Source organism: Cardiocondyla obscurior, linkage group LG02 (assembly GCF_019399895.1).
Source record: "Cardiocondyla obscurior isolate alpha-2009 linkage group LG02, Cobs3.1, whole genome shotgun sequence".
NCBI classification, from domain to species: domain Eukaryota; kingdom Metazoa; phylum Arthropoda; class Insecta; order Hymenoptera; family Formicidae; genus Cardiocondyla; species Cardiocondyla obscurior.
In genome coordinates, this window is record NC_091865.1 from 496,403 (window position 1) to 508,371 (window position 11,969).

Below are 11,969 nucleotides of genomic sequence, written 5' to 3' on the forward strand. Positions count from 1 at the left end.
AGAACTGAATGATATTAGATGCACCTCATTCTTGTCTGTATCATGTTAAGTTTATATCTAAACTATATTTAGTTCATTTCCGCTGCGATAACAAATGTCGATAAAAATAAAATCGTTTATTTTATAAAATAGATTTTAGCTACTAAGAATATAAAATGTCGTGATTTTTTATAGTTATTAATAACAGCATTATTGTGGTTGTTACATAACATATTGCATTTTTCTTTAACCTCGACATAATTTTTTATATGTACAATTGCTATTATCGCTCCAAGTGCAATGATTATGATGTAAATATATAAAAAAAATTTCGTTGATATACTTTTATAAATATTAATACCAAAAAATCAAATTAATAAAAAAATACTGATTATATTGCATAAATAATCATTATTTTGAGTCAGTAAATTTTTCGCTGTAAAAAAATCGTTATTCAAGTTTGTTTCGGCCATAAATATATATATAAAACATTAATAATGTAACATAAAATGATATAACTCATATATTTTTATACTTCTTCTACAAGGAATTTTAGAAAAAATACTCTTCTATAAAATACAGTGACAATTATATGGAAATAAATATAAAATATACCTTTCTGTACAAAATTGAACGGATGAGTGTTGCGACATTTCTCTTGTAATTTTTGCCTCGTTGTCAACCAGCAAAAGAAAAAAAATACATCGGTCTAATCCAAAAGACTTTGCAAAATGCACTTTTAATACTCCAGTAATGTATCTGGTGTAGATGGAGATTCTAGAGCGACTTCCTCGTAATCCCGTTCTAATGCTGCGAGATCTTCGCGCGCTTCAGCGAATTCCAGTTCTTCCATGCCTTCTCCTACGTACCAGTGAACAAATGCCCGCTTATTGTACATTAAATCGAACTTATGATTGAGTTTGGTCCATGCTTCTTCTATAGCAGTCGTGTTAGATAGCATGGAGACAGCTCGTTGAACCTGCAAAGTATATACGCAATTAATACATCATTATTTATGTATAATATGATTGTTACGTGATATTAACATTACATAACAAATTTCTAATTATAACACACGACTGTTGTATTAAACGTAATAATGTATAATGTAATTATACTGTGTAATATTAATGTTACGTAATATACTGTTAATTATTATGTACATAATTATATTTGAAAAAAATGTGAATTTATATTACGTAATAAATTAATAATTATTACGTAAAAAGTTAGAAAGTTGTAAATACTTTTGCAAGATCACCGCCCGGTACAACTGTAGGCGGCTGATAATTTATCCCAACTTTGAAACCTGTGGGGCACCAGTCGACAAAGTGGATATAACTCTTGCTCTTCATAACAGCAATCGCGGCATTAACGTCTTTGGGCACGACATCACCGCGGTACAGAAGACAGCAGGCCATATACTTGCCCTGACGTGGATCGCACTTGACCATCTGATTTGTGGCTTCAAAACATTCGGAAGTAATTTCTGCGACCGATATGCCTTCGTGATAGGCTTTTTCAGCACTCACTACCGGAGCATAAGTTGCCAAAGGAAAGTGTATCCGAGGATAAGGTACCAAATTCGTTTGGAAATCGGTCAGATCAACGCTCAGGGCGCTGTTAAATCTCAAAGACGCAGTAATCGACGACACCACTTGGCTGATAAGTCGGTTCAAGTTTGTGTATGAAGGTCGCTCAATATTGAGCTTACGCCGACAAATGTCGTAGATTGCTTCGTTGTCCACCATAAATGCGCAATCAGAATGATCGATTGTCGCGTGTGTTGTTAATACCGCATTGTATGGTTCTACTACGGCAGTAGATACCTGAAAAAAATGTGTATTTCTTTTTTAATAATTATTAGAGTGTATGCGGATGCGTTACTAAGCAAAAAACATTTTTTATTTTACAAGATTATTTAGTTTTATCAAAATAAAGAAGTAAAAATTGATTAAGAACTGTTTTATAAGAACATACAAATAAATTAACTTTTTTAAACTTACCTGTGGCGCTGGATATATGACAAATTCCAATTTACTCTTCTTGGCGTAATCGTCGGACAGCTGTTCCATAAGCAGAGATGTGAAACCTGAGCCTGTACCACCTCCGAATGAATGAAAGATAAAGAAGCTTTGGATGCTTGAGCACTGATCAGATAATCTGCGTACTCGGTCCATTACAGATTCGATGATCCCGTTTCCGATGGAATAATGACCACGAGCATAATTATTGGCAGCGTCTTCCTTGCCAGTAATTAATTGTTCTGGATGATATAATTGTCTGTACGTTCCCATTCGAACTTCATCTATAAGAATAACAATTTATTAGTTATAAATATATACATTTTATACCAAAATAAATGTAGCATATATAATTATAATTATAATATAATAACTGACCGACGACCGTAGGCTCGAGATCTATCATCATGGCTCGGGGAACCATTTTGCCAGAGCCTGTCTCGTTGAAGAAGGCATTAAAGCAGTCATTAAAACCAGGAGCTTTATCTGACGGTATGGACCCATCTGGTTGTATACCGTGTTCCAAACAATACAACTCCCAGCAAGAGTTGCCCATCTGAACGCCCGCTTGACCAACGTGCATTGATATACACTCGCGCTGTAAATATAATAAATTTACGTTAATTGCAAAAGTGTAAAATCTTGATGGTACATTGCACAGGACTTCTAATTTTCTTGAAAGTCATAAAGTGTCTAGAAAATGTAATTTACTCTACCATTTTGATGTTTTAAATTAAACTTTTCTTGATACTATACAACAAAAATTTAGATAAATTGTCAAATTAAAATTTTAATTTAAACACGATAAATTTAGAGGCCAGGAATGAGATATTTCAGAAAAAAACACTGGTAATTTATATTTTTGTTGCTCTGGTAACCATTACGATTGTACTTCACATCGTAAGGCTCATGAAGTGATCATTATAAATTTTTTTTTCCTGTGTAAGAAAGAAAAGAAAAAAAAAATATATATATAATAATTTTGTACGTTTTAAAATTAATCTGTTATGTATATATATAGATTAATTTTAAAGCGTACAAAATTATTATAATTTTTTTTCCTTTCTTTCTTACACAGGAAAAAAAAATTGTACGCTTTAAAATTAATCTATATATAAAATAAATTAAATTTAAAGCGTGCAAAATTAATATCTTTTTTTTTCTCTTTTTCTTACACAAATATTGCATATTAGATTATATTAATTTAATTGCTCTCGATGTATTTAATATATATACAAGCGTTTATAAAAAATAAAGCTGCATGAATACATACATATATGCATGTTCTAAGATATATACTCATATTCCCATGACTCGGCCGTATCCATAGCAACTAAGAAAACGTAGTACGACACTTGCTATTCGTGACTATGGCTATGTGACAATAGTTATCGTTAGAAAAATTTAATAAAGAAAAAAAAAAAATAGATAAGATGAGTTTTATCTTTAATTTTTACTGCCCAGTGTGATTTACGTGAAATGTGCAGTTCATTAATTCATTGATCGCGAGCTATCATGCCAAAATAAAATCATACGATTAAAGTGGAGACTTACGCTGTCAAACAGATGAATAAATAAATCAATCTAAGTCCGATTGTCGCGTCGACGCATGGATACTAATTACAGAGCAAATATTGCAAAGTGGTTACCGTTTTCTGACGGTGCTCTCGACAAATGGCTCGTAGACGCTTCTCTTTTGGACGAAAGAATGGGGAAGATCGTTGGATCCATTGCTCTAATCATCGAAGACTCCACGGAGGCTCGTACTTGCGATCAGGAGGTCTGATATTAATTTAGAGTATAAACGTTTTGTTCTTCATTACTAACAAATATGTAGAATAAAAATGAACTATACACACTCGCGTGAATCTTGACAGACGGCTCAAATGTTTCACCGTACGAAACGAGTTACTAACTGAACTGTAACGTTATGTTACCGTACTTGTTACTCTTGTTAACTCGTCTCGTATGATAAATCGTCGAGCCATCCATTAAGATTCACTCTGTGTAAAGAATTAATTCCTCATTGCGTTTTACAGGTGTTTGAAGAAGTGACAGATAATTTGGAAGAATTAATAGAAAGCTACAAGTCTACATGCAACCCAGGAGAATTAAGCAGTCACCCGATATACAAATATAAAATAGATCACTTGTCGACGGTATTAAAGCGCAAATTAAACGTGATCGCGAAATTTATTCAAGATTTAATTAACGATATTGTTGATTGCAAAAATGACGAGAATATAAGAATAGTATTTAGGTAAATATCAAACAGAAAATCAATCCATTTTACTTGCACTAGTCATATTTCATTTACCTTTGTTTTATTTTGTATTATTTTAATTGCTGCATTATTTTAATTACTCTTTTATGGTATTGAAAATTTAATTTCCTTTTCCATAAAGTTTTGCCAAACTATTGTATATAAAATTTAATACTTTTAAATGACAGATATTAAAAATATAATGGATTAATTGCAGATTGGTAAATGCTTACAATAAAATCCTTGAAATAAATCGGGACGTCTTGGATTCATCTATCAACGTCTTTTACAACGATTGTCCGTCTATGCTGGAGCCTTTAAAGAAGATTTCTGTAACCAAAATATTGCAAGTGAGTATTTAATATGCATCTTTTAATAGCATATTTCGTAAAATTATGACGCTTATAATTTTAGATATTGGCGAAAAATAGAGCAGAGGAATCGTGTCACGAACTTATCGACTGCCTTTTGGCAAATTACGAGCCTCGAGAAAAAATCGAGCCTGTCTCTACAACAAATGATGTGGACGTATCAGAAAGTTCCAGCGTTGAAATATATCGGTCGGTTTGCAATGCACACTGCTATTTTTATTTTAGAGAACACTTGCATACAATACATATTTTTATATGTTTTTTTTAATATCATATATTATTTTAATATTTTTTATGTATTAATTACTATCTAATTATTGTTGGGATAAAATAATTAAATGCGTTCGACATTTTTCAGCGCTCTTACTAGACATTTAACACCACCAATTACGAGTGCGACATCAACATCCGAAGTGGAAGTATCAAATATCGAAAGCGTACAGGCACTTGTTAACACGCAAAACGAGCAGATTCTTAGACTTTTAAACGTCGTCCAGGAAATATCACCGCAGTTGCTTGGTGCGGACGCTTTAAAGACTAACAAAGGTATAAGTTCAAATGAATAAAAAGTATTATTTTCTGATATTAAATTATGGAATAAAGTAGTTAAAGCAGTTCATAAAATTTTTTTAGGTGAGACAAGATTGAAAAGCAGTGTGATAAAAAAGGTAAAGAATTATTATCATGAGGTGGCATGGGGAGCATTGTCTAGTATTTTAGATCATGTGATACTGTGGTGGTCACGGGAACCTCTCGCGACTCACCACAGCCACGGAGCTCAGCATCTCAAAGATTGGATGCGGCAGTTTATTCAGAGAAACGATAGTAAGAATGTTCTTTTACCTAAAAGTCATTTTTCACTCGTTTAGCTTTCGGGTACTGTACGTTTTTTAAATTCCAGCCCCACCTACAGTACGATCAGCACTGCAAACTTTATGTGATGCCCTTGGCTATCATACAACAATCACTGCTTGGGACCAGTTGTTTAGATTAGCCTACACTTCAGCCTTTGAATGCTGTTCGAAACCATCGTCCGCAGAGGTACTGTAACAAAAATTTTATTTAGAATTAATATCGACAATATTTAATTGATAAAGAAAAAAGAGTAATAAATTTTTTATACGCAAATAATGACAAACGATTGTATTAAAATTAATTTTTTTTATAGGGAACTGATACCGGACAAATGTTCGTCGAACTGTTCCAGTTATTGGTCACTCTCAGTAATGAATGCGAAGTAGGCGGCGAGTGGGTGATAGGAGCACCCTTAATAGAACTGCCATTATCGGAACAAATCGTTGTATTGCACAGGATGGACCATTCGGTCCATACGGCGAGATTGTGGGCCATTCAGGAAGCCAAAATTATAGCTCACACTTGGGACCTGGATGTGTTCTTTCTCCTTGTCAAGGGAGACGTAGTGAACTGCATCGAAGAGCTATCTTACTTGAAAGTATTACGTTTTTTATTTTTTATATAAGAATACAGCATATTTAAATACGCATATTTAATTTTTTTACCAATTGATTTTAGCTTGCCGATCATACAAACGAACTGTCTATGAATTCAACTAGTGTTCAAGTATATGTATGCACAAAGATGAGAGCAAAAATTGTTTCCGAAGTCAAAGCGAACGTTCAATTGCTTCAGGTATAAATTTTTATCTAAATAAATTTAAACTATCAAAAATTGGGAAATAATTCTTTATAAATAATTATTTTCAAATAAAATTTGTTACTTACGAAACTGTATTTTACGTTTCTTTGTTTCTGCAGATCTGTTCTATTAAATGTATCGACACCCTTGCCAAAATCTGTCGTGTGATCAGCCTCGCAAATTTGCATATGTGTTTTCCACAGTCAAATTATTGGAGAAGAAACAGCGATGTATCTCCAATGGCAGCTAGTCTTTACGTGGAAACTTATTTTGGTACGTTACTATTATTTTTTTCTTGTTGCCTGAAAATAATTTTATTAAAATTATCTCAGAAAAAGTGTTACTGCCAGTGTTGGAAGTGATAGAAGATCATGAAACATCCAACATGATTCTACGAATAATGTGCGAAGCATGGCTTGATTATATCTATCTTCACCGCATCAAGTTTAGGTAAATTATCTATTAGTTCAAGTTCTTAATTAAAGTTATGTATAAAACGATGTAGAAATATTTCTATTTGCCAACATTTTTATGTCTTTTATTATGTATTAAAATAAATGTCTAGTGAGTACGGTGCGCAACAATTGTTAACGGATTTCGCTTACGTTTCGACGTGGGTCTCGGAATGCTCAATCATCTCACAAAACGTCAGGAATCACTTGCTGAAAAACGAGGTATTACGTCGTTGTGAGGGTGTTGGCCGACTTCTGTTGAGGCATCCAGGCGAAGCTATCGCTATGCGTAAACGATTAGGTAAATCGAATATAAAATTTATTTGAAATGTGTATTTCTTAATAATGTTTTGCGATGAGGTGGCTTTAATCGCAAATAAATTATCAAAATGTCTTTCTCTAAGTACTTATACACATCACATTACAAGGTGACTTGTAATTCATTCATTAAAAAATCTTTTTTCGTTGTTAATTGGCAATTTTAGCTCGAAGAACGAATGAGCGTGGATCTCCTGAATCTCCTGGTCTGGAGCGCATGCCAGCTGAAATGTACGTTCCAAATCAAGAACAGTGGCTTGAGTTACGAGCTCCTAAGCGATATAATTTTTGCTGTACGGAATAAAGGAAATAAACGATCAATCGTCAATTATATTTTTAATTATTAAATTTCTGCCTCAAAATAATAAGTTATAAAATTAAAGACGCATAAACTATAATCATTTATTGCCAAAAGATTTGTGTTTTAAAGAAACCCAACAAAGAGCGGAAGCCTTTTCACAATGCGATAGCGTATTATGTTACCGAGGTACAATATGTGCATAGTATAGACATCGTCAGTTATTCTTAGCAGTCAAACGTGAGCGTTCATTATCGGTATTTCTATAATAGCAATCTTGATAGAAACTTTAAACAATGTAGAGTTAAAAATTTTAAATATTGACGTAATATCGACAGTTTAGTGTTATACATATGCGTATAAACGTACGGGATAAAAGTGCAGAAAATGTTAAAACTAAAATAGAGTTATTGTTCTCTATACCAAGTGAATAAAATACGATAAAATAAATTAAACTGTTTCAGAAAAAATAAAGTAAACTATATTTTCGAAAGAATTATCATGCAAATTAATTTGTATAATAATCAAGATATTTTTTTTAATATTTAACATTAATAATTATGACTATATCTTTAAAAAATTCAAGATTAAATATTCTTTTATGACAATATATTATTTTTTTATTAAATCATCAACGTAATATGTGATCGCATATGTCGGCATTTGCTGTCACCAACGTAGTTGCACCACAAAATAAAAATACGGTGAAACAGCTCACGTTTCACTCCCAACTATCGTTTCTTGATTTAATTTATGTAATCAGGTTACCTACGTGTGAATTAAATAATTCACGTTGAAGATTCTACTGGATTTTTTTTTCTCAACGTATCAACAATTAATAAAAATCGCACGTAAGTGCGTACTGATTGATTAATTTAATTAATTTTTTTTTTGACAATTTCTCAACGGATGAGAGTTCTCTCCAGAGAAGAATAAGTTTTATGACAGTGTTGTGTAAGTATTGAAATTAATGATAAATAATTTATTTTAAAGTAATTGATAATTTATATGAATGTGGTATTAGAAGTACTCTAATACTTGCGCCTATTAATCACTCATACAAGATACCTGTTAGTCGAGTAAGGTGAGTCACATAAGAGAGATCAAATTGCCAAGTGAGAAGAGGCTTACCTGTAGGCGGAATTCTGCACATTATCTAAGCCGTATTTCTGTGCGACGAAAATGCGTGGTGCCACGGAAAGAACGCCTCTGAGAAGATCTGCAGATTCGCCTGATTACATCGAATTTGCGAGCCTTTTGAGAACGCGAAGAATACGACTACGACAATTCCAGTGCTGCGTTTGCGCCATTCTAATGTAAGTCTGCATAAACTGAAAACAAAATTAAAAAATAACAAATTAAATCGCAGAGTTTTAAAATTATCAAATTTTAATCTACATATTATGAAGTTAAATGTAGAAAATAACTATTTTGGAAAAGAAAAAAATTGTAGAAGCCAAAAATAAATAAATCGTACTTTGATAAATCATACCTTATTAATAAAATTAATTTTTTTTCTTCAATAATTAAATTAGTCGCAACTAAGTTTCTCAATATCGTGCTTTATAATTTTAGAGTGGTCTTCACTGTGGCTTTGATAGTGTCTATCAGTTATTCCATGAGCCACACCAACTCTACTGTTCCCACAAACAACGTAACGTTATCTGACGATCTAGAGAGTACTTTGGTACTAAAATTGGCATCTGGATCTATCTTACATGCAGCCTTCAGTAGCACCGTCAGTTCCACAACTGGCCTTAATTCCGTACTATCTGAAAATACCGATACTTCAATAAAACATCTCAGTCGACTAGAATATACGCAGGGATTGCAAGCTGGCGAACAGGCAATGAGAGATCGTTTTTTCGCGGATATAATCGCTGCAAAATCACCGTTGCCACTATTATCTCCTGAATCTAGACATCGCCACGCGGTGAGCACATGTCCTAACGCTAGCATCCTTGCTTTAGCAGCGGTAGGTGAAATCGCGGCGACGAAAATGATCCTGAAAATGAGGTAAGGCGTCTTTTAATTTTGTTGTATACGTGTATAAATGTGACGTAGAATTTTAACGTTTTAACGAAAATAATTAACTTTACCTAAAGATTTAATTTTTTTTACTTGAGGTCCAGTCATGATGAACCGTCACCGATCAATACGTATTTTGATAGCGGCTGGTTACCAGAAAGCGTATGCAAACGATACCTTGATCATACTTGCAAAGCCGGCAAATATCGAACTATTGACGGCAGCTGCAATCGCCCGAGAGAATGGGGATCGAGTATGATGCCTTTTCGAAGAGTTCTACCACCCGATTACGCTGATGGAATTGAATTGCCTCGAAAATCTCGATCCGGAAGGATGTTGCCTTCTGCTAGAGAAGTCAGTCTGAAAGTGCATAAACCTTCAGCTAGTAGTAATCCGTCTTTCACAGTGATGTTGGCGGTGTTCGGACAATTTTTAGATCACGATATCACCGCGACTGCACTCAGTCAGGGTATTAATGGAAGTTCCATAACGTGCTGTCCATCGTTAACAGTACCTTTTGAAAGGCAGCATCCTGAATGTTTTCCCGTGAGAGTAGGCGCCGGCGATCCTGTCTATGATTTAACTAATAGAACTTGTATGGATTTCGTGAGGTCGGCGCCAGCTCCACAATGTAAAATCGGTCCTAGAGAACAGCTGAATCAAGTAAAAATTAATTATTTTTAACAGAATTTTTTTATTAATTTTATAAACTTTATACATTGATATAAAAAAACTTATCTTTATTTTTCTTTTATATGTGAAAAGAAAAAATACAGATAAGTCTTTTTATATCAATGTATAAAGTTTACGAAACTAATAAGAAATTTCTGTGAAAAATAATTTATTTCGTTAAATTATTTTATTTAAAATTAATTATTTAAAAGAGACGACGATAAAAAATTTTATACCTATTATTGTGATAATATTAGGTCAGCGCCTTCATCGACGGTTCGGCTATTTATGGTTCCGACAGTGAAACTGCTTGCGACTTGCGCGAGTTCATCGGTGGTCGCTTGAGGATGCAATTAACTTCTGACAACAGGACTTTGCTACCACCGAGCATAAATCCTAATGACGGCTGCAATCGAGAAGTCGAGCGACACCGTGGTCGCTATTGCTTTGCCGCTGGTGACTCCAGGGCGAATGAGAACTTGCATTTGACTACAATGCATCTTCTCTGGGCGCGACAGCATAACAGAATTGCGAATGAATTGGCCAGAGTCAATCCCTCTTGGAGCGACGAGAAGCTTTATCAGGAAACGCGACGCATCGTTGGTGCTCAATTACAGCACATAACTTATCGTGAATTTTTGCCTATTATCTTGAGTGACGAGAGAATGAACGAGCATGATTTAAAACCTCTCAAGTCAGGTTACAAAAGGCAAACGCACGGCCTAAATGAGTTGAAGAATAATCCGACGATCGCGAATAACTTTGCGGCCGCAGCTTTCCGCTTTGCCCACACTTTACTGCCAGGGCTGATGAAAATGACAGACGCCGAAAAGGATACACAATCCTATATAGAACTGCACAAAATGCTTTTTAATCCGTACAGTCTTTACGACGCTGATGGCATTAGGCGTTCGGTTATTTCGGCCACGACGAACGTTATCCAAAAGTATTCGACGCATGTAACTTCGGAATTAACTAGTCATCTCTTCGAAGATTTTATGGTTAATTCTTCGGTACCATGTGGCCTTGATTTAGTGTCCTTAAATATCCAGCGAGGTCGGGATCATGGATTACCAGGATATACCGTGTGGCGGGAGCATTGTGGACTTGGCAAGATAGGAAGTTTCAGTGACCTCGAAGGCCATTTAGATCCACAAGCTCTTGAACAGATATCAATGCTCTATAACACTGTCGATGACGTCGATTTGTATACAGGTGCATTAGCAGAAATACCAGAATCGAACAGCTTAATCGGACCTACGTTTACGTGCTTGATTCTCGATCAATTTATGCGATTGCAAAAGGGAGATCGTTTCTGGTATGAGCATGCTAAACAACCGTATCCTTTCACAGAAGGTACGATAATTTACTTATTTTGCTGAAAGATAATATAATTATATTATAATCTTAATTACTGCAGCTTTGATTAAAATTAAATGTATATTAATTAAAAAAGTAAATATACTTTTACCTAAATGTTAGTGTTCCTCAATTGTTTTACATTTATGCATATTTTAACGCATCAGAATCTTCAATAAAGACTGTAATAAAATACAACAAAATTTTATGAAAATTTCAGATCAACTTGTGGAGATACGCAAAAGTTCGCTGGCAAAATTAATATGCGATTGTTCAGATAACGTTACGCACGCTCAGCTGCAAGTTATGCGTTCTGTTAGCTCTGATAACCCTATGACATCGTGCGAAAAAATACCAGGACCTTCTTTTACATCATGGAAAGAAAATTACTTTTCCCATTCAACGACATCGCAGTAATTAATATAAAGTTTTAAAATTACAACATATAATATTTATGTATTTTGCACATAAACGCAATAAAATTATTGTATGTACTTTACTTACTAAAGTATCAAATTAAAATTACCTTCAACAAACGCGTCGATCGAC

At 34.0% G+C, this 11,969-nt stretch overlaps 3 protein-coding genes across 3 annotated transcripts; 2 read left to right on the plus strand and 1 right to left on the minus strand.

Annotated features, from left to right (window-relative positions):
- Positions 1–484: 484 nt before the first annotated feature.
- LOC139113368 (tubulin alpha chain) lies at positions 485–3,784 on the minus strand. The gene is made up of 5 exons (XM_070674495.1): positions 3,653–3,784; positions 2,382–2,601; positions 1,986–2,287; positions 1,227–1,808; positions 485–958 (listed from the first exon to the last, which is right to left on the minus strand). Exons 2-5 carry the CDS (start codon positions 2,584–2,586, stop codon positions 719–721), a joined length of 1,329 nt encoding a protein of 442 aa, XP_070530596.1. The 5' UTR covers positions 2,587–2,601; positions 3,653–3,784; the 3' UTR covers positions 485–718.
- Positions 3,217–7,515, plus strand: LOC139113388 (coiled-coil domain-containing protein 142). Its single transcript, XM_070674523.1, has 13 exons — positions 3,217–3,783; positions 4,043–4,263; positions 4,484–4,616; positions 4,681–4,826; positions 4,996–5,183; positions 5,271–5,462; positions 5,539–5,678; positions 5,806–6,090; positions 6,171–6,287; positions 6,413–6,566; positions 6,626–6,743; positions 6,859–7,046; positions 7,231–7,515. Exons 1-13 carry the CDS (start codon positions 3,613–3,615, stop codon positions 7,365–7,367), a joined length of 2,190 nt encoding a protein of 729 aa, XP_070530624.1. The 5' UTR covers positions 3,217–3,612; the 3' UTR covers positions 7,368–7,515.
- Positions 7,516–8,543: 1,028 nt separating this feature from the next.
- LOC139113350 (salivary peroxidase/catechol oxidase) lies at positions 8,544–11,918 on the plus strand. The gene is made up of 5 exons (XM_070674456.1): positions 8,544–8,677; positions 8,937–9,377; positions 9,488–10,052; positions 10,319–11,417; positions 11,641–11,918. The coding sequence occupies exons 1-5, from the start codon at positions 8,544–8,546 to the stop codon at positions 11,835–11,837; spliced, it is 2,436 nt and encodes an 811-aa protein (XP_070530557.1). The 3' UTR covers positions 11,838–11,918.
- The last annotated feature ends 51 nt before the right edge of the window (positions 11,919–11,969 follow it).